The sequence below is a fragment of the Anolis carolinensis genome, chromosome 2, assembly GCF_035594765.1.
Source record: "Anolis carolinensis isolate JA03-04 chromosome 2, rAnoCar3.1.pri, whole genome shotgun sequence".
In the NCBI taxonomy this organism is placed as follows: Eukaryota; Metazoa; Chordata; class Lepidosauria; order Squamata; family Dactyloidae; genus Anolis; species Anolis carolinensis.
This window is the reverse complement of record NC_085842.1, coordinates 181,146,957-181,174,855: the sequence shown is the minus strand read 5'-3', so window position 1 is coordinate 181,174,855 and position 27,899 is coordinate 181,146,957. Positions and strand designations below refer to the sequence as shown.

Below are 27,899 nucleotides of genomic sequence, written 5' to 3'. Positions count from 1 at the left end.
CAGGGGGCACTTTAGAAAAAAAATCAGTGGAGTTTATTGGAAATTCCATACAATTATTTATATTTTAAAGCTGTTGATAGTCTACATTGGTCTTCTTTCTTATATGTCTTATCTCCTTTGGAGGAAAAGGACCCCAACCATTCTGCCAACCCACACCCTGATTATAAAGCAGAAGCTACAAAAATAGATGATTAAATGCCCCACGATAGGTGATTTAAGGGATGGGGAGAAGGGTGGGGAGCTGCCATAATTCAGAGAAGTTAGTGAGATGCCCTCACGCACCCCTAACCCCAATACACCATTTCACTTTGGGGTTTAAGAAATACTATAAAATATTCCAGGCTCATTGGAACATACAACGTGCCTGAGGCTTCAAGGACTCACTGCTTAAAATATTTTGCAAAAGGGTTGTCATTAGCACCATCTTGCAGGTAGAAGTAGACAAAGGCCAAGAAGCCAGCCAGCAGAATAAAGACCAGGAGCTGGAGCCAGAGGGGTAAGTAGCGCTTGGTGCCTGCACTTCTATCTGAAGCCTTTGCTGCTGCTGCTGCTGTTTGGGCCTGGCGCTCAGGGTGGATGGCACGACGTGGCTCTACACCCAGAGAGGACAGACCAGATGATTTCCGTTGGAAGACGCTCTGGTATGAACTGCTGTCCCTGAAAGAAATACCAAAGCAGAAAGATCATTCCAAGTTTTGTCACCACCTTCCATCTCACCCAACCAGGGCCCTATTTAAAATTGTTTCCTGAGCGCAGCATTGATTTCATAGAATCATAATGCTGGAAGGGGTCACAAGGATCGTCTAACCCAACACCCTACCATTCAGGAAGACACAATCAAAGTACTCCTGGGTGATGGCTTTGGACCTGTACTGGTTATGGTACAATAAGGTAAAGGTTTCCCCTGACATTAGATCCAATCATGTCTGACTCTGGGGGTTCGTGCTTACCTCAATTTCTAAGCTGAAGAGCCGGCGTTGACCATAGACACCTCCAAGGTCATATGGCCAACATGACTGCATAGAGTGCCGTTACTTTCCCGCTGGAGCTGTACCTATTGATCTATTCACATTTGCATGTTTTTGAACTGCTAGGTTGGCGGAAGCTGGGGCTAACATCAAGAGCTCACCCCGCTCCCTGGATTCGAATCACCGTTTCAGTCAGCAATTTCAGCAGCGCAGCGGTTTAATCCGCTGCACCACTGGGGCTCCTATGGTACAATAACAAGTACTATATGCAGACTTATATGCAGCTATTATGGAACAAACACACAAGCAATTCTCCAACCTCTCCACTGTTTGCCAGTTTAGTCAGCTCCCAAAGAAGATAACATCTTGTTTTTTAATTTGAAAATGCTAGTACCAACAAAATAGTGATTGCATGGCCATTGTATTCCCACATTTGGGTATGTCTCTTCTTTTTGTTCCTGTCCCATGTTTCTTCTGCTCACCCAAGAGGATATCTTCTATTATTTCCAAGCAACTGCAGTGGGATTCTTCAGTGAGGCTGAACCTAATGGCATCATTAAGGAATTCAGGGGTTGCAATCTGTACTCGAAAACATGCAAATGTGAGTAGATCAATAGGTACCGCTTCGGCGGGAAGGTAACGGCGCTCCATGCAGTCATGCCGGCCACATGATCTTGGAGGTGTCTACGGACAACGCTGGCTCTTCAGCTTAGACATAGAGATGAGCACCAACCTGAGTCAGACATGACTGGACTTAACGTCAGGGGAAACCTTTACCTTTACCTTAATCTGCACTCAGTGACACCACCAGGGGGAGTGACACCAAAAGGACTGTCTATACAATTTTGGCGCAGTGTTTCAGCAGATTATTATTTTAGTTTCAAAAATCCCTGCAGATAGAAATAAGATTTTTTTTCATAATCTCATTTTACATCTATTGTATCAATATACCAATGAGGCTGATGCGTTATGCTAATTTACTTTTGAACCTTCTAATGTGCATGTTCTCTGGCCAGAGATTCCATTATTACAAAATTACAACCACATGGTTTTGAATGCATATGCAATTTCTGTTGCTGCTATCTGTTTGATAGTTTCTTATTTTATAAGATTTCCTGGTGTTTTAGCTACCGCCTTGTGGTCTGGTCTGGTACAGAAGGAGGCTCATGGGTTACCACACTAAGTGACACCAACCCTAATGACATCACAGTCTGAGGCCTCTTCTACACAGCTGTATAAAATTCAGATTATCTGCTTTGAACTGGATTATCTGACAGGGCAAAGGTAAAGGTTTCCCACTGATATTAAGTCCAGTCGTGTCTGACTCTGGGGGCTGGTGATGATCTCCATTTTTAAGCCAAAGAGCTGGCGTTGTCCATAGACATCTCCCAGGTCATGTGGCCAGCATGACTGCATGGTGCGCCGTTACCTTCCTGCTGGAGTGGTACCTATTAATCTACTCACATTTGCATGTTTTCGAACTGCTAGGTTGGCAGAAGCTGGAGCTAATAACGGGAGCTCACCCCGTTCCCCGGATTCATACCTGGCCACCTTTTGGGCAGCAAATTCAGCAGCTCAGTGGATTAACCCACTGCGCCACCGAGGGCTCCTGGCAGTGTAGACTCAGATAATTCAGTTCAAAGCAAATAATGTGGACTATCTGCCTTGATATTCTCGATTATATGGAAGTGCAGTAGGGCCCTGAATCAAATAGAATTATGGACTGCCTTTCTTTTAATGCAGAATGTTTTTCTTAATACCGATAAAATGAATGACCAGGCATGTAAAGCAAGGCTCACTGTTGCAACAGAGCAAACCAACGGCTAGTGACATCTACAATAGTGGGAATTGTAAAGTCCTCCAGACACTGCTGAATTGAGGGAGGCCTAGCAGCTAAAACAGGCATGGACCAACTTGGGTCCTCCAGATGTTTTGGACTTCTACTCCCACAATTCCTAACAGCCTCAGCGCGCCTTCCTCAGGTGAGGAGGAGGGAGCAAAATAAGGCATCTCTTGAAAATAAGACTTAGCGTGTCTTTGGGAGCAAAAAATTAATATAAGACATTGTCTTATATTTGTGGAAACACGGTAGAAACCTTAGCTAGCACAATCAGTAATGAGGATCTTGGCATTTGGAGGACCATCCATGTAAAACATGTCACAGATGTCTGGGTAAAAGTCAAAAAGCCAACTACTTTCCTCAATCCCTAATTACCTCTCAGTTGACAGATCATGCCGACTGGAACTGTAGGGATATGGCTCTGCAATCTGCAAAGAAAAAAAGGTCCTTGTCAGCATAAGGACCCTTTCTTGATGTGGGTAGCTTCTTTAATCTCTCCGCAGATGAAGGAAGACAACTTACCGGTTGGCGGGCACTCACTGACCCTGGAAGAACATCACTGCTTAATGATGATGCAGACTGGCGGTAGAAAGATGTTGAAGTCTCCGAAGAATTGATGTCCCAATCTGAGATAAGAGAGAGTCACCAGAATTGGAATGAACAAGAAGAAACTTGAAGTTTGTTTGTCGAAACATACGATCCACCAACTGGCACATGATGTTTAGAATTCGAAAATTCTGAGCCACCAAACTTGTTTTCAATTTTTAAAAAATGAACAGACGTGCCATTAACTTTCTACATGCACAAAACCCCCCACTTTTGGTTAGATCTGCAGTTCCCGTTTTTTATTTCAGATTAGGGGCAGGAAAAAATCTTTTCTTGTTGCAGGTGTTAAGCCATTCAGTGACAACATGTCAGCAATTCTTTCCTTTTTCACAGGAAGATTTATTAGATGGGCATGGTCTATCTTCAGACCACCCAGCGTTAACTGCACTAATACAGCTTGGTTGCTATGAAAACCCAATTTTTTACAATCTTATACTTGCAATTCCATTCTGTTCTACCTTTTGGAGCATAGCTGGACTGTTCTTCATTATGGGACAAACCATAATTATGACTCAGGTAGGACTTGCTGGGACTGGAATCTAGAAAAGCAAAGAGGGGAAAGGGGTAAATTACATATTAGTGAAAGGTATTCCTTGTGGGAAAGTCAGCCTGATATACAATGAGTTGAGCACTGAATTATGATTCTGGAGACCAGGGTTCATATCCCTGCTTGGGTATAAAAACTCACCTTGGGCAAGTCACACTCTTTCAGAATCAGAGGAAAGCAATGGCAAACTGCCTTTGAACAAGTTTTGCCAAGAAAATCTTGTGAGATTTTCACCTCAGGTTCTCCATAAGTCAGAAAAAACCCCCGAAGGCACACAACAAACTGCTTCTGACTTTTTCAGATTCCATAATTTAAATAATAATAACAATAATAATAATTTGTAGATATTGATGCTTTAAGACTCTATTTAGGGAAGATGTATAAGTGTATAAGGAGCCCCCCCGTGGCGCAGCAGATTAAACTGCTGAGATGCTGAACTTGCTGACCGAAAGGTTGCTGGTTCAAATCCAGAAAGCGGGATGAGCTTCTGCTATTAGCCCCAGCTTCTGCCAACCTAGCAGTTTGAAAACATGCAAATGTGAGTAGATCAATAGGTACTGCTTCGGCGGGAAGGTAACGGCACTCCATTCAGTCATGCCGGTCACATGACCTTGGAGGTGTTTACGGACAATGCCGGCTCTTTGGCTTAGACATGGAGATGAGCACCAACCCCCAGAGTCAGACACGACTGGACTTAAGATCAGGGGAAAACCTTTACCTTTACCTTTATAGATCAACAGTGCCTCCAAAAAGACGCTTGAACCCGAGAGCAAATTGTTCTTCCTTTCTAGACATCAAATATGTGTTTCTGTTGCCTGGTTTCATTCAGTCAGATGCAGCAAATGCTACTACAAGTCCACATAAGCAAATAATTTGGTCCTAGGAGGAGCATTTCACATCCTTGACATCCTAGCTGTTATTAAAATGAAAGGTACACTACTATAGCACTTTGTTGTGGTTATATCCCTCCAAATCAACTCTGACTTATTGTGACCTTCTCATTGAGTTTTCTCGGCAAGGTTTATTCGAGGAAGTTTGATCGAGAGAATCTGACTTACTCAAAGTCACCCATTGGGATATTCAGGGTTCCTGAGGTTTCAACCTTTACCTTCCGGAGCTTCAAAGTTAAATTTCATAAACTTCATGGGTAGATTAGTAAAGGTATAGGTTATCCCCTGACATTAAGTCCAGTCGTGTCTGACTCTGAGGGTTGGTGCTCATCTCCATTTCTAAGCCAAAGAGCCAGCGTTGTCCATAGACAGACACCTCCAAGGTCATGTGGCCAGCATGACTGCATGGAGTGCATTACCTTCCCGCTGGAGTGGTACCTATTAATCTACTCACATTTGCATGTTTTTGAACTGCTATGTTGGCAGAAGCTGGGTAGATTAAGTGCAATTAAATGTTCTCAGAACTGGGCAGTTTAGATTCAGCAAGATTTTAAAAATACTGTGTTGAAACAAAGTGAGAAAATGTAGGCCATTGAGTTTATTTTGAGATGAGATGATGAGTCTGACATGCGACATAGCAAGAAAACTGGAAGATGGCTTTTGCCAAAATAAGTAATCTCTCCTCCTTCATGGCCCTTTGTCTAACACAACCCACCTGCCTTCTGTCAAAGACTCCCCATACAAACACCTACCTTCATTTCTATAAGAGTAATATTCCTCAGTTCTTGGAGAGTCATAGTTTTCTCTGACATAAACCCTTCCAGAGCCAAGAGCTGGGAAGAGAAAGAATAGAGAAACATTTTGTTTGGTGCTATATATTATCTATCATTTACTAACAGTCACCTGCAGTTAATAACATGTATTATTTACTCTCTCATACGCACATACACCCCTTTCCCTTTGACATACTCTTCTGTTTAAACCTGACAGAGCTGCCCTCCTTACTCCCCCCCCCCCCCCCAAATATCTTCTGAATGTTCTTCTAATTCATAACTTATTTCCTTTGCCCCTGGTGACTTTCAATATAGGAATTCTCTCTAGAGAAAATTGCCCCACCTTCTCGTCCATAGCTGAGAGTTTCCCTGCTCCGTGGACTCACAAAAGTCTCTCGTACGTAGCTTTCACTGGTGCTACTTGGCTCTGCATGGGCAAAAACACAAGGCAAAGTGGGGGAGAGTGTTAGTGCCTTACAAGGAAGCTGAAATTGTAACCATTTCTGCCCAGTTCTCACCTGTGTAGGACCCTGACTCTCGATATGAAGACAGTGGTTTTCGTTCTTTCTCGTATTCGTAGACTTTCTTTTCATAAAGTTTCCGAGTTGTTCCTAAAGGAAGGAATCCCATTTGGAGATTTAAATCAAACTGACAAAAGTCTGCAGCTGAAGTGAGAACCATACAACTCTCCAGATATTGTCGAAGGCTTTCATGGCCGGAATCATTGGGTTGCTGTGATTCTTCCGGGCTGTATGACCATGTTCCAGAAGCTTTCTCTGCTGACGTTTCACCCACATCTGTGGCAGGGATCCTCAGAGGTTGTGAGGTCCAGTACTTCACAACCTCTAAGGATGCCTGTCACAGATGTGGGCGAAACGTCAGGAGAGAAAGCTTCTGGAACATGGCCATAAAGCCCGAAAGATGCAAAGCAACCTCTAGATATAGTTGGGCTGTAATTCCTAGCATTCCCACCTTTGCACTTCTGCGGAACTACGTCACTTCCATTCCTAGCCTGCAGTCTCCCAATCCCTCCCACACACTCCTCAATCTTCTGCCAAATATCAGGCTCCTCCCTTGACAATCTCAGATGCACTCAAATGCCTCGTATCAAAGGGCTGCTTCCTCCCCAAAGTCACACCACCTTCAAACATTCCTACCAGCCCTGTGCCAAGATTATCTGACCCTTTCGAGAAAGCATGCCTCATTCAGCCAACAAGATCTACGGACTGAGAACCATAGTTAGAAGTTCTCCCCAGGGCCACATAGTCTGATCTACTTCTGCCATACAGTAATACACAATCAAAACACTCCCAACAGATGGCTATCAAGACTCTATTTAAAAACCTCCTGAGAAGGCTGCGGCTCTTCACATCTGTATCTGGTGGACTTCCACTTTGGGTTTTAGTTTGATGTTAAAGGTTTTATCCCGAAAGTTAAACCAATTTTGGGGATGGGGCTCAGCATCTTGAGCACCTCACTTCATGGGCAGAAAAAACCTTGGTGTGGACAGACTGTCCAGTTAACACAGAGGCTACCAGCTGCTGTTGTTTATTCATGATATGCAGCTCTCCTCTTTCTGGCTCCTTCTACTGCCATATAATCAAGATTATCAAAACAAATAATCCACATTATCTGCTTTGAACTGGATTATAGGAGTCTACTCTGCCATATAATCCAGTTCAAAGCAGATAATCTGGATTTAGTGGAGCCTCCAGTGGCCTAGGGGATAAAAGCCTCGTGACTTGAAGGTTGGGTTGCTGACCTGAAAGCTGCTAGGTTCGAATCCCACCCGGGGAGAGCGTGGATGAGCTCCCTCTATCAGCTCCAGCTCCGTGCGGGGACATGAGAGAAGCCTCCCACAAGGATGGTAAAACATCAAAACATCCGGGCGTCCCCTGGGCAACGTCCTTGCAGACGGCCAATGCTCTCACTCCAGAAGCAACTCCGGTTGCTCCTGACACAAAAAAAAAAATCTGGATTTTATATGGCAGTGTAGGAAAGGCCTCAGACTGTGTCTTTCTTTTCCCCTCTTCTCTTAAAGCCACAGGGGACAATGACAGAGTTAACCATATTTTTTTTGGATTTGCAGCTTCTTCTACTCAAATTTTTGACTGAGATGGGTGATTTTTACTTTCAAAATGAAAATTTGTTGAAGGAATATAAATTGGATCCAGTCAATTTGTCCCTGTCTGCTTTAGACATTTTTCCTCCTGCTCGCCCCCAGTATTTGAAGTTTGGGAAGAAATAGCTGATGTGCAAAAATGTAGGGACGTAAATCAGACAACAGGCAGATTAACATCCTTCCCCTTCTACCGTAAGAGGCACTGGGCTTTGTTAATTGAAACAACTTGTTTTCATCTGCAGCTATGACTGCATTTTATGAATTTTAATGTTTTACACTGTAATTATGTATGTGTGTGGTTGTAATTCTGTGGTTTTTATCATTTCAGAAAATACTTTTCTGTATTTTGTTGGCCCTTCAGGGAGATGGTGGCAGGGTAGAAATCATATTTATTTATTTATTACTATTATTATCTTTTCATCTTTGTACTTTACCAATTAATTATTATCCCAGTCTCTTTTCTGGTCTTCTACTTTTCCTTTGTACATCCCAAGCATTATTTTACCACTCTTGCAGCCAGTTGTAAAACAGTGTTCCCTCACTATTTCACGGTTCACTTTTCGCGGATTCGCTGTTTTGCAGTTTTTCCATAAACTCTAAAAGACTGTTATAAATAATAAAAAATTACAATTTACAGCCTAAGGAAGGGAGGAAGGAGAAGCCAAAGGGAGAGAAAAGGAGGCCAAGCGGCAATGGGAGGAGAAGGAGGTGATTTATCAACACACGATTGGTTGATAAAGTCTTAAAATAGTGTATAACTACTAAGATAATGTATAAATATTAAAATAAATAGTGTCCCTACTTCGCGGATTTTCACTTATTGCGGGTGGTCCTGGAACCTAACCCCAGTGATAAGTGAGGGAGCACTGTACTGACATACATACCAACAAGAGGTCCATGTGAGATATTGTACTTCTTCAAACGTGCAATAAGTTCATTATCTGTCAGACCTTTATATTCTTCCATGCTGCTACCTGCAAAAAGGCAGTGGAGAGTAACAAAAGAGGAGAATCAGTATGTTATGTGCAATGGCCTTAACAGAAAGTAGAGACAGCACAAACTTTAATAATAATAATAATAATAATAATAATAATAATACTTCGTTTATATACCGCCCTATCTCCTTAAGGGACTCAGGATGGTTTCCAACATAGCAAGAAAACCGTACAACAACTTAAAACCATAAAACAAATAAACATAGTGCAATAATGAACATAAGTACACAAATCATACAAATCAATCAATTAACTACAGACTTAAGAACTGATAACAAAATACTCCATCAGATGTTTGGTGATGGGCTTTCTCTTTTGTAACATTACCCCTTTAACTAAGATAAAGTTATTTTTCTAAGTTGCCTTGGGTTCTATGGCAGGAGAAACCAGGTTACAAACTACATAATATATAAAAAAAATCATAATGTAATTTGACGTTTGATAGGCTTTTCCTTAATCCCTCCTTATCATCTAACCTTTTTTCTTATCCAACATTCTGACAGCCCTTTTATGTTGGATGAGTGAGACTCTACTGTATATAAAAAATGAAGTATTTCAAAGTCCCCCCCCAATATATATATATATATATACACACACACACACACACACACACACACACACACACACATACACACACACACACACACACCCAATACAATTCAGGTTCCAAGCACTTTGGACAAGGGATATACAAAAAGTAATAATTCATGAATTAATTTGATACATTTTCTTGATCACATAACATTGCGAAGATAACACTTCTTTAGCCATTTAACATAATCACAATAGAAGAAGCAGAAATGTTTGTAAGCTCTAAATAAATCCCTTCCCAGGGCTTTTCTACATGTTCTTTAGCAATCAAAGATGAGAAAAACAGTCAAGACAAAGTCTGTACTTTTGGTTTCATAGTACAAGCAAGTGTCCCCCTGTGTCAGTGCCGTGGTGAAAAGCTACTCCAGATTTTAGTCAAATTTTAGAAAGGAACTAGCCATAGTTCTGAAATCTACCTCTTTTTTAAGAAAAGAAAAATACAGGACATCAGAGAGCCGCTTTAAAACACAGGCTAAAACCCAAAGCAAATACACTGTCCTGGTGACATGGGGGCCAACAGCTAGACTTAAGTGTGAAAGAGAACCTTTCATAAGAGAACTAGACACTCTTCAAAGGCTGGATTCCTTATCATCTACAGAAAGCTGGCAAGTGATCATGCTTGAGCAGAGCTGGGCAGTGGAGTAAATGCAACTCAGTTTATTGATACAAAAGTTGTACATGAATGGCAAAGTTCATAGGTGAGGCATATAATTTCCCAAGTGTGGGAAATAGGATTTAAACCCTTCTACCCCGCTCAGTTTTCTTTTTTGCTTTTTGTATAGCATCCTGAAAAAGTCTTCTAGGGATTTCAATAAAACAACACATTACATAGAGTCTCTGGGTTCCAGGGCATTTACAGCAACCTGTAACCAGATATTTGCTATTGGTATATTAGAAATTATGTTGAGCTATTACTACTGTGTCAATTAAAAAATGTTTGTATTTGTTTTGTTCTACAACCCAAGTTTAGCAATTAATTTGCTGGAACGGTCTACTGAAATGTTTTCCAGGAGTGAGGCCTTTTTAGTCTGTTGATAGAACAGGAGAAAAAAAGCTGATCTTTCATTTAGGCACAATGTATCTTGAACAACAGCCCTTCAACATCTGGAAAGTATTTAAAAACTCTCACTTCCAGACTCCATTTTTAGGTGCTCCTGCAAAAGGTTCAGTAGGCATTTGGTTACATTTCATTCTCTAGTTTTTCCTACTCAAATATTTCAAGGGGTTCGTTTTTACTACTGGAATTTTTTTGGACATCTTGGAGGAATCTTTAACAATCCACACAGATACACAGTCCCATTCAAGTAGTCCACTAAAAAGCTGAACTGAAATATGTGATTAGGAAAAATACAGAGGTATATATACCAGTTTTTTTAAAAAAAGGGTTGTATCCTAAATACAGTACAGTCTCATTATCCAACACTCACTTATCCAACATTGTGGATTATCCAACGCATTTTTGTAGTCAATGTTTTCAATACATCGTGATATTTTGGTGCTAAATTCGTAAATACAGTAATTACTACATAGCATTATTGCGTATTGAACTACTTTTCCTGTCAAATTTGTTGCATAACATGATGTTTTGGTGCTTAATTTGTAAAATCATAACCTAATTTGATGTTTAATAGGCTTTTCCTTAATCCCTCCTTATTATCCAACATATTCGCTTATCCAACGTTCTGCTGGCCCGTTTATGTTGGATAAGTGAGACTCTACTGTATACCGTAGATCAGGGGCAGGCTTTAGCACAGGAGGTTAAACCAACAGCTGCAATAAATCTTGTCAGTCAAAAGGCTGATAGTTAGAAGCCCGGGTCAGGGTGAGCTCCTGACCTTTAGACCAACTTCTGTCAACCTAGCAGATTGAAAGCAAAATGTGTGTAGATAAATAGGGACCGCTTAAAAGCAAGGAGGTATTAAGGCCCCCATAAGGATATGCCAGGAAAATACAGGTGATACATTCAAAAGGAGGAAGTTATGAACAAAGCTCTTCGGCAGGGAGATAGAGCGACAGCATCCCCCTCCCGGTGTCCGGAACTGAGCACAAGCCTCCATGAAGCCGAAGATGGGAAAGCCTATATACCTCTATCTATGTTCAATTGTCTGTCTTGTCTATATAAAACAGCATTGAATGTTTGCCGCATATGTATGCTCTGTGATCCGCCCTGAGTCCCCTTCAGGGTGAGAAGGGCAGAATATAAACACTGTAAATAAATAAATACATAAATACAGATAGCTAAATCAGATTGGAATGTAGCAAATATTACCAAACATGGCACACAACTAAAAGCAAGGTTTATTGTTGTGTGTCTTCAAGCTGTTTCCTTTTTTAAAGTATTTTTATTAAGTTTTCAGGTAATACATACTAAAATAGAAAGTCATCGGATAACTGGGTGGGGATCTGGGTTTATGGGACAGAAAGGGAAAGGTTGATTTGGGGTAAGAGAAAGAAAGGTTTTTTTAGAAATAGGCGGGGGGGGGGGGGAGGGGAGGAAAGAGGGGGAGAAAAAAAGGGGAAAAACCGGGGAAGGGATTAGGAGTGAAAGGGGGTAATTTTTGCTTCCATTATTCTTCCCTGCCGTAGAGTACAGTTCTTCTTTAGTTTTACTTCCCTTTCCCCAATTTCTTCTTAGTCATTGTCTTGTATTTTCTCCTATTTATTTTCCCATATAGTCTTCAAGTTGTTTCTGACTTATGGTGACCCTAAGCGAAACCTATCACAAGGTTTTATTGACGAGATTTGTTCAGAGCGGGTTTCACTTTGCCTTCCTCTGAGGATGAGAGAGGGATTTGGGCCCTGGTTTCCAGAGGTGTAGTCCAATACTCAAACTCAATGCTGGATCTTCAAAGCAAGGTATTCAACTTTGCGCTTGAAAATATATTTACAAGATTCAATCTGAACCTCTTTGAAGAACTGCAAATAAAGTTTTGCTAAAATGTTTTGGTTTGCATTTTTAAAAAAAGACCTAATTCTCCCTCTCACTTTTTTTGAAGTCCTAGATAACAGAATGTGCTTTTTGTCCCTCCTTCTCTAATTTCTCCCTTCTATCATCCTCCAAGGAGCCTCCAGTGACGAAGTGTGTTAAAGCTGAACTTGCAGACTGAAAGGTCCCAGGTTCAAGTCCGCGGAGAGGAGTGAGCGCCTGCTGTTAGCTCCAACTTCTGCCAACCTAGCAGTTTGAAAACATGCAAATGTGAGTAGATCAATAGGTACCGTTCCAGCGGGAAGGTAACGGCACTCCAATGCAGTCATGCCAGCCACATGACCTTGGAGGTGTCTACGGACAACACAGGCTCTTCAGCTTAGAAATGGAGATGAGCACCAACCCCTAGAGTCGGACACGACTGGACTTAATGTCAAGGGAAATCTTTACCTTTACTTTATCATCCACCAATGCCCAAGAGGAAAAAAAAGATGCTGTACAAGATTCAGATTATTTCCCTGACAATCTTGGATGGGCAAATTTTGATGGGCATTCGTCACATAACCACGAAAATATGTAATTTCCAAGTGCAAACTTCCTTAAACTTTAGAAAGCTTGTGCCACTCTCAGAAATAATTTTAAACTAGTTATGCAAGGCTACCATTTTTTGTGAGAGTACTTTTTTGTCCTGGAATGGTCTATAACAGAAAAAAAATCTTTTTCAATCTGGTGACAGCAATTGAAAGATGAGGGTGGTAAGACTGATATACTGGCCATATGAATTAATACTACTGTATAGGTTATACCCATAATAAGCAGTAGCATGTCTACAAGTCCTTAATTATGTTGTGTGTAAAAATAAAAAACCTTTTCCTTAACACCAGGGCGCACCAAAAACAAAAAGATCCATTATACCAAGTGTGCCAAGTGGCTTACTGATTTATAGCATCCCCTTGAATTTCTCAGGATTTTCTAAGGTAAGGAATACTGGAAAGTGTTTTTCCCATTCCTTCCTCCGAAATATAGCCTTTAGCACCTGATCATTGGTGGTCTCCCATCCAGGTGCTACCCACAATTGACTCTCCTTAGCTGTCACAATCCTTTGAGATCTGATGCCTTCAATATATTTAGGCCGTATCCCATCAAATGTGTCACAGGGAAAAATATGATATATGGTATGAATGAACTGTATGGAAGGAATGAATGAATGAGAGCTAAATTTCTGGAGACATCAATCCGAAGATTAAGGCCTGCAATGACTAACTACCTGCTTGTTGAATTGTTATTAAAAGTTGCTAATGAGACCTGAAATAGTTGACCTGCCTAGTAAACTGTGATAAGAACTGTGACAATGATAAGAGAAATGTTTATATCTGTTTACATCTGTCAATATTTGCTGATTTAATGAGCTTTTGGGGCAGAGACAATGGCTCTTTTAAGTTAAGGAAATGTTTACAATTGTTAAGAAGGAAGTCAACACAAGGCCAACACCAATCAAGAAGAGTCAACATCTGGTCCAGGAAACTGAGATGGAGCCAGGATGGAATACATCTATCATTCATTTACAACTTTGGGACAACATCAGCAAAATATTGCTATATAAATGACCTTATGACAATTCAGAAAGTGTGACAGACAGCGAAGCTATTCATCCGCTAAGCTCAGTAGAGACGGTGTATGACAAAGTGGCAGATATGCAATGGAACGCAGTCTGGTCACTGGGCCTCCTTTTCTCATGGGAAGAGGAATGAGTGCATTTTGGAGTCATGATATGTGTTGCGGGGTGTCAGTTCTGAGGAATGGAAACAGGGGTCTGATCCTTGGCATTGTTCTTAGGGGAAAAAATGATACATTTTGGAGTTTTGAAGTTTTGGCATTTTGGAATTTTGCGTTGGCAGGCTGCAGGGAAAGCAGGACCTGGCCTAAGCAGGTGCTTCTCCAAGGAGGGAGAAAGGATATGGTAATATTTGGATGTGTGCATGATGGTGAATGCACGTACATGTGTGTGAATGCTGAGTGAAAATGTAACCCCCTTTGTCTGTTTGTCAGCCAATGTAACTGTAGATTGTTTGTGAATCCAATGTGGTTACATATAATCTGTATATCTGAATGTCTAATGTCATTCTCTCTTGTTCTGTAAATGTTCTGGTATACAGTAGAATCTCACTTATCCAAGCCTCTGGATAATCCAAGCCATTTTTGTCGTCAATGTTTTCAATATATCGTGATATTTTGGTGCTAAATTCGTAAATACAGTAATTACAACATAACATTACAGCGTACTGAACTACTTTTTCTGTCAAATTTGTTGTATAACATGAAGTTTTGGTGCTTAATTTGTAAAATCATAACCTAATTTAATGTTTAATAGGCTTTTCCTTAATCCCTCTTTATTATCCAAGATATTCGCTTATCCAAGCTTCTGCCGGCCCGTTTAGCTTGGATAAGTGAGACTCTACTGTACTTCTCATACTGAAATTGCAATAAAAAGATGCTTTAAAGTTATTGAAAAGTTATTCATAACAATTTGACAAGTTTCATACTGAACTGGAAGGGAACAGCATTTGAGGCACCTAGGAACGGGAGAATGAGAAGCCATGGGGGCTGTTATCCCAAAGACGTAACTTTCCCAAACTTCAGAAGTGAAAGCAGTTCACAAATCTCATGTGAAGATGCAAACAGAGGGTCTACTAAGCACCCATGGCTTAGAAAATAGACATGAAACTCCCCTAAAAGGTATACAGTTCTCCAAAGAAGAGATGTTGCAGGAAGAAACCTGAGACGTGCAAGCAGCAGGAACCTGATTTTCCAAGGGCAGGCTCCAGAAAAACTTCCCGCTCTCCACCCACCCTTTTGCAGGCAGGGAAAGTCAAAAAAGGAAACTGGCGGAGGGAGGAGCCTACGGGTGACAGATGCCAAGTTTTTTGAAAGCAAGGGACGCCCTACTCTACTCAACTTTGCCCGCCCAGCTGAGGAGGCCAAAGCCGCAAAAGAGATAAAGATAAAGAAAGAGGGGTGGGGAGGGAGACATAAATGCTTAGGACAGCACAACTGGGGAGGAAGCAGACCTTACGGACACCACTTGCTGACCAAACATTTCATGCGTTTCTCCTAAAAGAAAAAACTCCATTGGCCATGGCTTACAAGGTAGCCTCAATTGGCTGTTCAGGCTGGATCCACACTGCAGAATTATATCACTTTGACACCGCATTAATAGCCATGGCTCAAAGTTATGGAATTGTCCGACATGTGATCAAATACAACAGCCAGCATAGTGGTAGACGCTGCCTATGTATCGTTTTAACGTTGGGTCTTTTTTTAGCGAGAGAAAGAAGGATATCTATACACATAATAAAAATGAAAATAGTATGTGTGTTTGTGGCACAGGTTTCTGCTCACACAGACAGCCTCCGGCCTCCACAGACAAGCTATAGTTCCCAGTGCTGTGGAGCCACCAAGTCACTCCCTCCCAGGACATTGCAGGTTACAGCGAGCACATCCCACTGTTCCTTTCTCTCTCTATTTGCATGGCCCCACCCACTGCCTCTCCCTTAACCCTTTTCTACCTTTTCCTATGGCACACAGCAAACAGAGGAATTGATCAGCAACTGAACATACAGAAGTGTTTTGGGGAGAATTCACCATGATTTATAGGAGTTGTAGGGATTGGGATGTATAGTTCACCTGCTGTCTATGAGCACTCTGAACCCCACCAACAATGGACCTGGAACTAACTTGGCACACAGACCCAACATGCCCAAATTTGCATACTGCCAGGGTATAGGGGTGATTGACCTTGACATCCAGGAGTTATAGTTCACCTGTATTCAGAGAACACTGAACCCATCTGATGATGGATCTGGACCAGATTTGGCACACAAATTCAATATGGCCAACTGGGAATACTGGTGGACTTTGAAGGTGATTGATCTTTATCTCTGGGAGTTATAGTTCACCTGTATTCTGTGAGCCCTCTGAATCCCACCAATGACGGATCTGGACCAAACCTGGCACACAGACCCAACGCTGCCAATTTGGGGCGACTGAACTTGGCATTAGAGAGTTATAGTTCACCCGTATTCAGAGAACACTGAACCCAGCAAGTGATTAATCTGGACCAAACTTGGAGCACAGACCCAACATGGCCAACTGTAAACACTGGCAGGCTTTGCGGGTGATTGACCTTGGCATCAGAGAGTTATAGTTCACCCGTATTCAGAGAACACTGAACCCAGCAAGTGATGGATCTGGACCAAACTTGGCACACAGACCCAACATGGTCAACTGTAAATACTGGCAGGCTTTGCGGGTGATTGACCTTAGCATTAGAGAGTTACAGTTCACCCATATTCAGAGAACACTGAACCGAGCAAGTGATGAATCTGAAACAAACTTGGCACACAGACCCAATATGGCCAACTGTAAATACTGGCAGGCTTTGCAGGTGATTGCCTTGAGAATCTGGGAGTTGTAGTTCACCCTTATCCAGAGAACACTGAACGCAGCAGATGACGGATCTGGACCAAATTTGGCAGACAGACCCAACATGGCCAACTGTGAATACTGGTGGAGTTTTGGGCAGGTTAACTCAAGATTTTTGTGAATTGTAGTTCACTCACACAGGAGCCCCGGTGACGAAGTGCGTTAAAGCGCTGAGCTGCTGAATTTGCAGACCGAAAGGTCCCAGGTTCAAATCCCGGGAGTGGCTTGAGCGCCCGCTGTTAGCTCCAGCTCCTGCCAACCTAGCAGTTCAAAAACATGCCGATGTGAGTAGATTAATAGGTACCACTCCAGCGGGAAGGTAATGCACTCCATGCAGTCATGCTGGCCACATGACCTTGGAGGGGTCTATGGACAACGCCGGCTCTTCGGCTTAGAAATGGAGATGAGCACCAACCCCCAGAGTCAGACATGACTGGACTTAACGTCAGGGGAAAACCTTTACCTTTTAGTTCACCCACATCATTATGCATTTGCTAATGGGAGCATTCATGAAAACAAAAGTAAAGATTTAGGGTTTTTTCCTCAGACATAGCGTAACATAAGACCACACTGATATTACCTAACATACAAAAACGAACAGTGCCCTTTTCAAATAACCCGGGCATTGCTGGGGACCCAAGCTAGTATATGAAAAACAACAGGGGCGATAGTTTGGCGAGGCACTGCCTTTCTTGGGCAACAAAGGTTCACTCTCAGGATCCCCTTAGTAGCGAGCCATGGTAATGAAAGCAGAGTCAAGATGCATTCCTCGGTGTAGACGGGAGAGTTGGAAAGGCGGGAAGGCGAAGAAGGAGGAAAGCTAGTCGGGGAGAGGCAGGCGAAGGAGGGAAGGGGTTGGCTGCAAGGGGAAGGGAGAGGAGGAGGGAAGGGCTGCGGAAGAGGGGCTTTGCCATGAGTACCTGCGATTCCGGGCGCACCGAGCCTGAGGAGGCCTTAAAGCACGCGAGGCCTGGCGAGGCGGGAGGGAAGTGACTCGGGCTCCCACTTCTTCCCTCTCCCGGCCGCCGCCCTGCCCCACTTCGGGGCGTGGCTCCTCCACTCCCTCCTCCCTTTCCTCTCCTGTTGTTGCTTCTCAAAACTTAGCCAAAAGGAGAGGCAAGGAGGGGAAGAGGGAAGACCTCCTGGACCTGCCTCTGGGAGCCCATGGTGGTTCATATTCCCGCAGAGAAGCCTTTGGCCCTTGGGAAACTACTACTCTCAGTACCCCTATCGGAACTACAACTCCCAGGGTCCCATCCCATGGCGGTTCATACGAGGTTGAGCTCCATTTCTCCCACAGAGAAGCCTTTGGGCCTTGGGAAACTACTAGTCTCAGTATCCCATCAGAACTACAACTCCCAGGGTCCCATGCCATGATGGTTCACACAAGGTCGAGCTCCATTCCTCCCACAGAGAAGCCTCTGGCCTTTGGGAAACTACTACTCTCAGTACCTCATCGGAACTACAACTCCCAGGGTCCCATGTCATGATGGTTCACACAAGGTCGAGCTCCATTCTTCCTGCAGAGAAATCTTTGACCCTTGGAAAACTACTAGTCTCAGTACCCCATCGGAACTACAACTCCCAGGGTCCCATGCCATGATGGTTCATACGAGGTCGAGCTCCATTCCTCCCACAGAGAAGCCTCTGGCCTTTGGGAAACTACTACTCTCAGTACCTCTTCGGAACTACAACTCCCAGGGTCCCATGTCATGATGGTTCACACAAGGTCGAGCTCCATTCTTCCTGCAGAGAAGCCCCTGGCCTTTGGGAAACTACTACTCTCAGTACCTCATCGGAACTACAACTCCCAGGGTCCCATGTCATGATGGTTCACACAAGGTCGAGCTCCATTCTTCCTGCAGAGAAGCCTCTGGCCTTTGGGAAACTACTACTCTCAGTACCTCATCGGAACTACAACTCCCAGGGTCCCATGTCATGATGGTTCACACAAGGTCGAGCTCCATTCTTCCTGCAGAGAAGCCCCTGGCCTTTGGGAAACTACTACTCTCAGTACCTCATCGGAACTACAACTCCCAGGGTCCCATGTCATGATGGTTCACACAAGGTCGAGCTCCATTCTTCCTGCAGAGAAGCCTCTGGCCTTTGGGAAACTACTACTCTCAGTACCTCATCGGAACTACAACTCCCAGGGTCCCATGTCATGATGGTTCACACAAGGTCGAGCTCCATTCTTCCTGCAGAGAAGCCCCTGGCCTTTGGGAAACTACTACTCTCAGTACCTCATCGGAACTACAACTCCCAGGGTCCCATGTCATGATGGTTCACACAAGGTCGAGCTCCATTCTTCCTGCAGAGAAGCCCCTGGCCTTTGGGAAACTACTACTCTCAGTACCTCATCGGAACTACAACTCCCAGGGTCCCATGTCATGATGGTTCACACAAGGTCGAGCTCCATTCTTCCTGCAGAGAAGCCTCTGGCCTTTGGGAAACTACTACTCTCAGTACCTCATCGGAACTACAACTCCCAGGGTCCCATGTCATGATGGTTCACACAAGGTCGAGCTCCATTCTTCCTGCAGAGAAGCCCCTGGCCTTTGGGAAACTACTACTCTCAGTACCTCATCGGAACTACAACTCCCAGGGTCCCATGTCATGATGGTTCACACAAGGTCGAGCTCCATTCTTCCTGCAGAGAAGCCTCTGGCCTTTGGGAAACTACTACTCTCAGTACCTCATCGGAACTACAACTCCCAGGGTCCCATGTCATGATGGTTCACACAAGGTCGAGCTCCATTCTTCCTGCAGAGAAGCCCCTGGCCTTTGGGAAACTACTACTCTCAGTACCTCATCGGAACTACAACTCCCAGGGTCCCATGTCATGATGGTTCACACAAGGTCGAGCTCCATTCTTCCTGCAGAGAAGCCTCTGGCCTTTGGGAAACTACTACTCTCAGTACCTCATCGGAACTACAACTCCCAGGGTCCCATGTCATGATGGTTCACACAAGGTCGAGCTCCATTCTTCCTGCAGAGAAGCCTCTGGCCTTTGGGAAACTACTACTCTCAGTACCTCATCGGAACTACAACTCCCAGGGTCCCATGTCATGATGGTTCACACAAGGTCGAGCTCCATTCTTCCTGCAGAGAAGCCCCTGGCCTTTGGGAAACTACTACTCTCAGTACCTCATCGGAACTACAACTCCCAGGGTCCCATGTCATGATGGTTCACACAAGGTCGAGCTCCATTCTTCCTGCAGAGAAGCCTCTGGCCTTTGGGAAACTACTACTCTCAGTACCTCATCGGAACTACAACTCCCAGGGTCCCATGTCATGATGGTTCACACAAGGTCGAGCTCCATTCTTCCTGCAGAGAAGCCCCTGGCCTTTGGGAAACTACTACTCTCAGTACCTCATCGGAACTACAACTCCCAGGGTCCCATGTCATGATGGTTCACACAAGGTCGAGCTCCATTCTTCCTGCAGAGAAGCCTCTGGCCTTTGGGAAACTACTACTCTCAGTACCTCATCGGAACTACAACTCCCAGGGTCCCATGTCATGATGGTTCACACAAGGTCGAGCTCCATTCTTCCTGCAGAGAAGCCTCTGGCCTTTGGGAAACTACTACTCTCAGTACCTCATCGGAACTACAACTCCCAGGGTCCCATGTCATGATGGTTCACACAAGGTCGAGCTCCATTCTTCCTGCAGAGAAATCTTTGACCCTTGGAAAACTACTAGTCTCAGTACCCTATCGGAACTACCACTACCACTGGGCGGTTCATACGAGGTCGAGCTCCATTCCTCCCATAGAGAAGCCTTTGGCCCTTGGGAAACTACTACTCCCAGGACCCCTATCGGAACTACAACTCCCAGGGTCCCATCCCATGGCGGTTCATACGAGATTGAGCTCCATTCCTCCCTCAGAGAAGCCTTTGGGCCTTGGGAAACTACTACTCTCACTATCCCATCAGAACTACAACTCCCAGGATCCCATGCCATGGTGGTTCATAAGAGATTGAGTTCCATTCTTCCCACAGAGAAGCCTCTGGCCCTTGGGAAACTACTACTCTCAGTACCCCTATCGGAACTACAACTCCCAGGGTCCCATGCCATGGTGGTTCATAAGAGATCGAGTTTCATTCCTCCCTCAGAGAAGCCTTTGACCCTTGGGAAACTACTACTCTCAGTACCCCTATCGGAACTACAACTCCCAGGGTCCCATGCCATGGTGGTTCATACAAGGTCGAGCTCCAGTCCTCCCTCAGAGAAGCCTTTGACCCTTGGAAAACTACTAGTCTCAGTATCCCATCAGAACTACAACTCCCAGGGTCCCATGCCATTGTGGTTCATAAGAGATCGAGTTCCATTCTTCCTGCAGAGAAGCCTTTGACCTTTGGAAAACTACTAGTCTCAGTATCCCATCAGAACTACAACACCCAGGATCCCATGCCGTGGTGGTTCATATGACGTTTAGCTCCATTCCTCCCGCAGAGAAGCCTTTGGTCCTTGGGAAACTACTACTCCCAGGATCCCATGCCATGGTGGTTCATATGACGTCGAGCTCCATTCTCCCGCAGAGAAGCCTTTGGTCTTTGGGAAACTACTACTCTCAGTATCCCATCAGAACTACAACTCCCAGGGCCCCACGGTTCATACGAGGTTGCGCTCCATTTCTCCCACAGAGAAGCCTTTGGCCCTTGGGAAACTACTACTCTCAGTACCCCATTGGAACTTCAACTCCCAGGGTCCCATGCCATGGTGGTTCATATGAGGTCGGGCTCCATTCCTCCTGCAGAGAAGCCTTGGGTCCTTGGGAAACTACTAGTCTCAGTATCCCATCAGAACTACAACTCCCAGGGCCCCATCCCATGGTGGTTCATACGAAGTTGAGCTCCATTCCTCCCACAGAAAAGCCTTTGGGCCTTGGGAAACTACTACTCCCAGGATCCCTTACAAACTACAACTCCCAAGAAAACATCGCACGGAACCCATGGCGGTTCATATGAGGTCAAGCTCCATTCCTCCCACAGAGAAACCTATTGGCCTTGGGAAACTACTACTCCCAGGGTCCCATAGGAACTACAACTCCCAAGGTCACATCGCATGGAGCCCATGGCAGTTCATACAAGGTTAAGCTCCATTCTTCCTGCAGAGAAACCTTTGGAGCTTGGGAAACTACTACTCCCAAGATCCCTTACAAACGAAAACTCCCAAGGTCACATCACATGGAGCCCATGGCGGTTCATACAAGGTTAAGCTCCATTCTTCCTGCAGAGACGCCTTTTGACCTTGGGAAACTACTACTCCCAGGGTCCCTTACAAACTACAACTCCCAAGGTTCCATCGCATGGCGTCCATGGAGCTCCATTCTTCCTGCAGAGAAGCCTATAGGCCTTTGGAAAGTACTACTCCCAGGATGCCTCTGCGTGTAACCAATATGGTTCAAGGATCCCAGTGCAATCCAACATGAGCTTTTGTGACTATAAAGCCAATTTTTCAAATGCAGCCCTGTATTCCAGCTGAAGAAGTGGATTTGTATCCATGAAAGCTCACACTAAAATAAAAGGCGGCTATACCTAGGGGTGTTGCCAACTTCTTTTCCTTTTCTCCTCATTTCCTTGTATTATACTGGCTCTTCCAGTTTATATTCATAGTTTTTAAAAAAACAAAAAAAACAAGGAAAGTATCTTGCAGATGCATGCTATTTTAGCAGCAAATAATATTGATCTGCAGCAGGCGAAGAGTGCTGGAGAAACTTTAAAAAATCCACTATTTGGGTGGAGTTTGGTTGATCCTCTAAGAACAGTGTTCTCCAGATGTAGATTTTGGCGTTGTCTCCTAGGCCAAATGTGACTGACTGTGATTTTAGATCTGCCAGGTTCAGTTTGTTCTCAAGTAAGTTACACTGACTCTACTGTTTAATTCCAGATAAGGACATATAGGATTGCTGCTGCTTTAGTTGATGCAATACGTGTTTACTGAAGGTGTGTACCTGTAGGTGTGTTTAAGTGGAATGGGTTGGGATAATTTAGGCGGAGTATCAGATCATATATCTTGTCAGTATTATACAACCTGCCATGTGTTATTTAAAGTCGTTTCATATGCTAAACAGTGGCAGCACTACGATACCATATTAATAGTGTGAAAAGTTTGGGAGGCAGTAGAATCAGATCTCATGGCGATTTACTATATTGTCATCAGCTGACCACTATGTACATTCTGATTGGGAACCAGGGCTCTATGGGGAAATGTAATGGTACCTATAGTATGCACACATATGAGTTTACAACCCACCATAAATAGTATTCAAGAGTGCTTTGACTTTTGCTGGAGCACCTGCTGTGTTCATTCAAAGGGAAGTCTGCCTGATTTCAGTGGTGCATATGCCCATTGAAGCACGCATGAGATTACAGTCAGGTTGGACCAAGAGGGCTATTTCAGGGTCCAAACTAACAATAATTAGAAAGAAAAACAGGCCGCAAGCAAGTTCTTTTGAACTGTCTAAGGAAACTATTTTTAAAATGACAAAACAAAACAAACTGGTTCTTCTGGCTGGAACCAATAAAACACAAATGTAAGCTTGGGACCATGGCCATAAATGGAAAATTGTGGTCGGGCTGTGGCGCAGCTGGTTAGTAGCCAGCTGCAATAAATCACTACTGACTGAGAGGTCATGGGATCGAAGCCCGGGTCGTATTGAGCTCCCGACTGTTAATAGTTTAGCTCGCTGCCCATCTATGCAGCTTGAAAAGCAGTTGCATCTGTTGAGTAGAAAATTCTAGGTACCGCTCTATGCGGGGAGGCTAATTTTAACTAATTTATGACACCATTAAACTGCCAACAGCATGCAGAAAGGAATTAGGAAGTACTACCATCAAGGAAGTACTACCATCGGTGTCACAAGTGGATGGTGAAGCAGCAGCTCCCTCTGTGGCTGGAATCAAGCATACCCTCATGAAGCCGGAAGCTGGAAAATGTTAAATTGCCTCTGTGTCTGTCTATATGTTATATGTCTAATGGCACTGAATGTTTGCCATGTATATGTGGATTGCAATCTGCCCTGAGTCCCCTTCAGGGTGAGTAGGGTGGAATATAAATACAGTAGAGTCTCACTTATCCAACACTCACTTATCCAACGTTCTGGATTATCCAACACATTTTTGTAGTCAATGTTTTCAATATGTCGTGATATTTTGGTGCTAAATTCATAAATACAGTAATTACTACATAGCATTACTGCGTATGGAACTACTTTTTCTGCCAAATTTGTTGTCTAACATGATGTTTTGGTGCTTAATTTGTGAAATCATAACCTAATTTGATGTTTAATAGGCTTTTCCTTAATGCCTCCTTATTATCCAACATATTTGCTTATCCAACATTCTGCCGGCCCGTTTATGTTGGATAAGTGTGAGACTCTACTGTACTGCAAATAAATAAATAATAAATAAAATTCAGGAATAGTCTGGAGCTGTGCCAGATCACAAAAAAGGCAGGAACATGTTGAAATACAATGTAAGGTGTAGCTGACGATTTCTATTTAAGGCTGCATCTACACTATCAATTTAATGCAGTTTCACACCATGTTAACTGACATGGTTCAATTCTACGGAGTCATGGGACATTGCAGTTTTACAAGGTCTTTAGCCTTTTCTGTCAAACTGTGCTGGTATCTCACCAAACTACAAATCCCAGGAGACATAGCATTGAGCCACGACAGTTAAAGTGGTGTCAAACTGCATTCATTCTACAGTACAGATGCACCCTAGGTGGAGGCAATGAGTCTATTCAGGGTTTTAATTAAAACTTTAATAGCGCTATCCAAGGTTCCCAACCTATGTTGAAGATGGGATTCAGTACCTTAGACAGCTCATTAGGGTAAAAGAGTGGAACTCATAGGCTTGTACTGTGATCAGTGCAGCCTTGATAAGACTTTGTTACTATTTATTTCTTTTATTTGCCATATTTATATCCCGCCTTTCTCTACCCCAAGGGGGTTTAGCTTCTCCCACAACCTCCCCTCCCACATTTTCGACAAAGGCCATTACATCAAAGAAAAGGCCAAACTTCCAGATGATTTCAAAAAATCCAGTTCCTCACCAACTTCCGAAACACTGGCCTCCACGCTTAAAAATACACAAGGAAGGCTTCTACACTTGAAGCCAAACAAATGTAGTGGGAGCAGTGGCTTCCTGGATTTTAAGTAGAATTTAATACATGTGATGAAGTGGTATGAGTTGTTTGTAAGTCAGAAGTTTGTCTTCAAGTCGCCTAAAATTTGTATGGATTTAATCAGGTTTTCTTGAGCAAGGAAAACTCAGAGGTGGTTTCCTTCTGAAATATTCCCCACGATAAAAGGAATTTGTTGGTGGCCTCCCACTCAAGTACTAACCAGGGCTGACCCTGCTTAGCTTCTAAGATCAGACAGAATGTGGTGCCTTATTAAATAATTCTCCTAAGCCTACTTTAAGGAGCCCCGGTGGCGAAGTGCGTTAAAGCGCTGAGCTGTGGAGCAGCTGGCTAGTAACCAGCTGCAATAAATCACTACTGACCGAGAGGCCATGAGTTCGAACCCCGGGTCGGGTTAAGCCCCCGACCATTAAATAGCCCGGCTTGCTGTTGACCTGTGCAGCCCCGAAAGACAGTTGCATCTGTTAAGTAGGGAAATTTAGGTACGCTTTATGCGGGAGGCTAATTTAACTAATTTACAACATCATAAAAACTGCCAGAAAAACATGAGGAAAGGAATAAGGAAGTACAGTCACTAGTGGACAGTGAAACAACAGCTCCCCCTGTGGCCGGAATCGTGAAGCTGGAAAAAAAAAGTTAAATACCTCTGTGTCTGTCTATATATGTTGTTTGTCTGTTGGCATTGAATGTTTGCCATATATGTGTTCATTGTAATTCGCCCTGAGTCCCCTTCGGGGTGAGAAGGGCGGAATGTAAATACTGTAAATAAATAAATAAACAAACTTGCAGGCCGAAAGGTCCCAGGGAGCGGTGCGAGCGGCCGCTGTTAGCTCCAGCTCCTGCCAACCTAGCAGTTCGAAAACATGCCAATGTGAGTAGATCAATAGGTACCGCTCCGGCGGGAGGGTAACGGCGCTCCATGCAATCATGCCAGCCACATGACCTTGGAGGTGTCTACAGACAACGCCAGCTCTTTGGCTTAGAAATGGAGATGAGCACCAACCCCCAGAGTCAGACATGACTGGACTTTACCTTTTTAACCTTAAGCCTACCTGGTTGTAGTGTCTCCGAAAGGCAAGGTTTCCCAGAATGAAAGCCTTGGACTGCGGTTTGCGCCATTCTTTTGCCAAGGTCGAGCGTTTGATGTTCTGGGTGCTTCTGTTGATGAGGGGGAGGTGAATCACTTGCCAGATGTCTGGCCCATTGAGGGTAGTGAGATCTTACAGCTGGGGCTGATAGTTTTCTTGAGGAAGCCTGCATCTCAGCCTCCTCAATGAGCAAGTCCGTCATCTCCATCAGCCCTCTCAATGGGTTCTGGGACCCATCTGTAGACTTTGGAATTAGACTTTTCGACCTCCGAGTCTTGACCTGTATCGGACCTGATAAAAAGAGCTGATAATAAAATACGCTCTGGCAAAGACTTTGGAAAGCTTTTAAGTGAAAGGGGTTCCCCCCCATTTCATAGACATATCAATTGGGAATGTTAGTGTGCTTTTCTGTGGTGTCCTTTGTGCATTTGTGGAATTTCCAAGAACATACAGTGGGTCCTTGGTATCCACAGGAGTTTGGTCCCAAGGCCCTTCACAGATACCAAAAAAGGTAGATGCTGAACTCCATGATAATAAAATGGGGGCACAGTGGTGGTTTTCATGAGATACATAATAATAATAATAATAATAATAATAATAATAATAATAATAATAATAGACATTTTGTCAATGTCTATTGAAAACAATAGACATTGACAAAATCACGATCTGCCAACTGCAAAAGGCCACCCTACTGGGATCTGCACGTATCATCCGAAAATACATCACACAGTCTTACACACTTGGGAAGTGTTCAACTTGTGATTTTGTGATACAAAATCCAGAATGTCTATCTTGTTTGTTGTGTCATAATAAAATAATAATAATAATAATAATAATAATAATAATAATAATAATAATAATAATGTTAAGGTAAGGTTTCCCCTTGACATTAAGTCTAGTCATGTCCAACTCTGGGGGTTGGTGCTCAGCTCCATTTCTAAGTTGAAGAGCCGGCATTGTCCATAGACACCTCCAAGGTCATGTGGCCGGCATGACTGCATGGAGTGCTGTTACCTTCCCGCCGGAGCGGTACCTACTCACAATTGCATGTTTTTGAACTGCTAAATTGGCAGAAGCTGGAGATAACAGTGGGAGCTCTCCCCGCTCCCTGGATTCGAACTGCCGACCTTTCCATCAGCAAGTTGAACAGCTCAGTGGTTTAATCTCAGTGGTAATAATAATAATAATAGTAATTAAAATCTTGATTTATATCCTGCTTTTCTACCTAATGAGACCTAAATCAGCTCACTACATGCTACAATACAAATCAAAGCATATTTAATGTAAAATACAAGACAAAAATCATACAAAGCATAATAACTATATTAAACATTCAAATATTAAGAATTCAAAGCATTCAAAACCAATTACAATTTTTGTAGGGACTCATCAATTAAATAGTATACAGTAGAGTCTCACTCATCCAACCCTCACTTATCCAACGTTCTGGATTATCCAACGCATTTTTGTAGTCAATGTTTTCAATACATTGTGATATTTTGGTGCTTAATTCGTAAATACAGTAATTACTACATAGCATTACTGCATATTGAACTACTTTTTCTGTCAAATTTGTTGTATAACATGATGTTTTGGTGCTTAACTTGTAAAATCATAACCTAATTTGATGTTTAATAGGCTTTTCCTTAATCTCTCCTTATTATCCAACATATTCGCTTATCCAACGTTCTGCCAGCCCATTTACGTTGGATAAACGAGACTTTACTGTATTTCGTTAAACTCAGTGCAAACTGACCTTGTTGTCATTGGTAATTAGGATTTGTTTGGAAGACAATCTAGTTTTGATACAGGTAGATATGTACTAAGGTGGTAACAAACTTGGTTGTCTTAACAGCAGGATCAGACAGACAAGATATAAAACAGATTTAATTATATGACTATCCTCTGTTGTA

The 27,899-nt window shown here is 43.3% G+C and overlaps 1 protein-coding gene across 1 annotated transcript; it reads right to left on the bottom strand.

The window, feature by feature from the left end:
• Positions 1–10: 10 nt before the first annotated feature.
• Positions 11–26,271, bottom strand: emd (emerin). Its single transcript, XM_016991201.2, has 9 exons — positions 25,948–26,271; positions 8,631–8,720; positions 6,143–6,235; positions 5,968–6,051; positions 5,604–5,684; positions 3,873–3,953; positions 3,331–3,434; positions 3,184–3,236; positions 11–657 (listed from the first exon to the last, which is right to left on the bottom strand). The coding sequence occupies exons 1-9, from the start codon at positions 26,189–26,191 to the stop codon at positions 381–383; spliced, it is 1,107 nt and encodes a 368-aa protein (XP_016846690.2). The 5' UTR covers positions 26,192–26,271; the 3' UTR covers positions 11–380.
• Between the last annotated feature and the right edge of the window lie 1,628 nt (positions 26,272–27,899).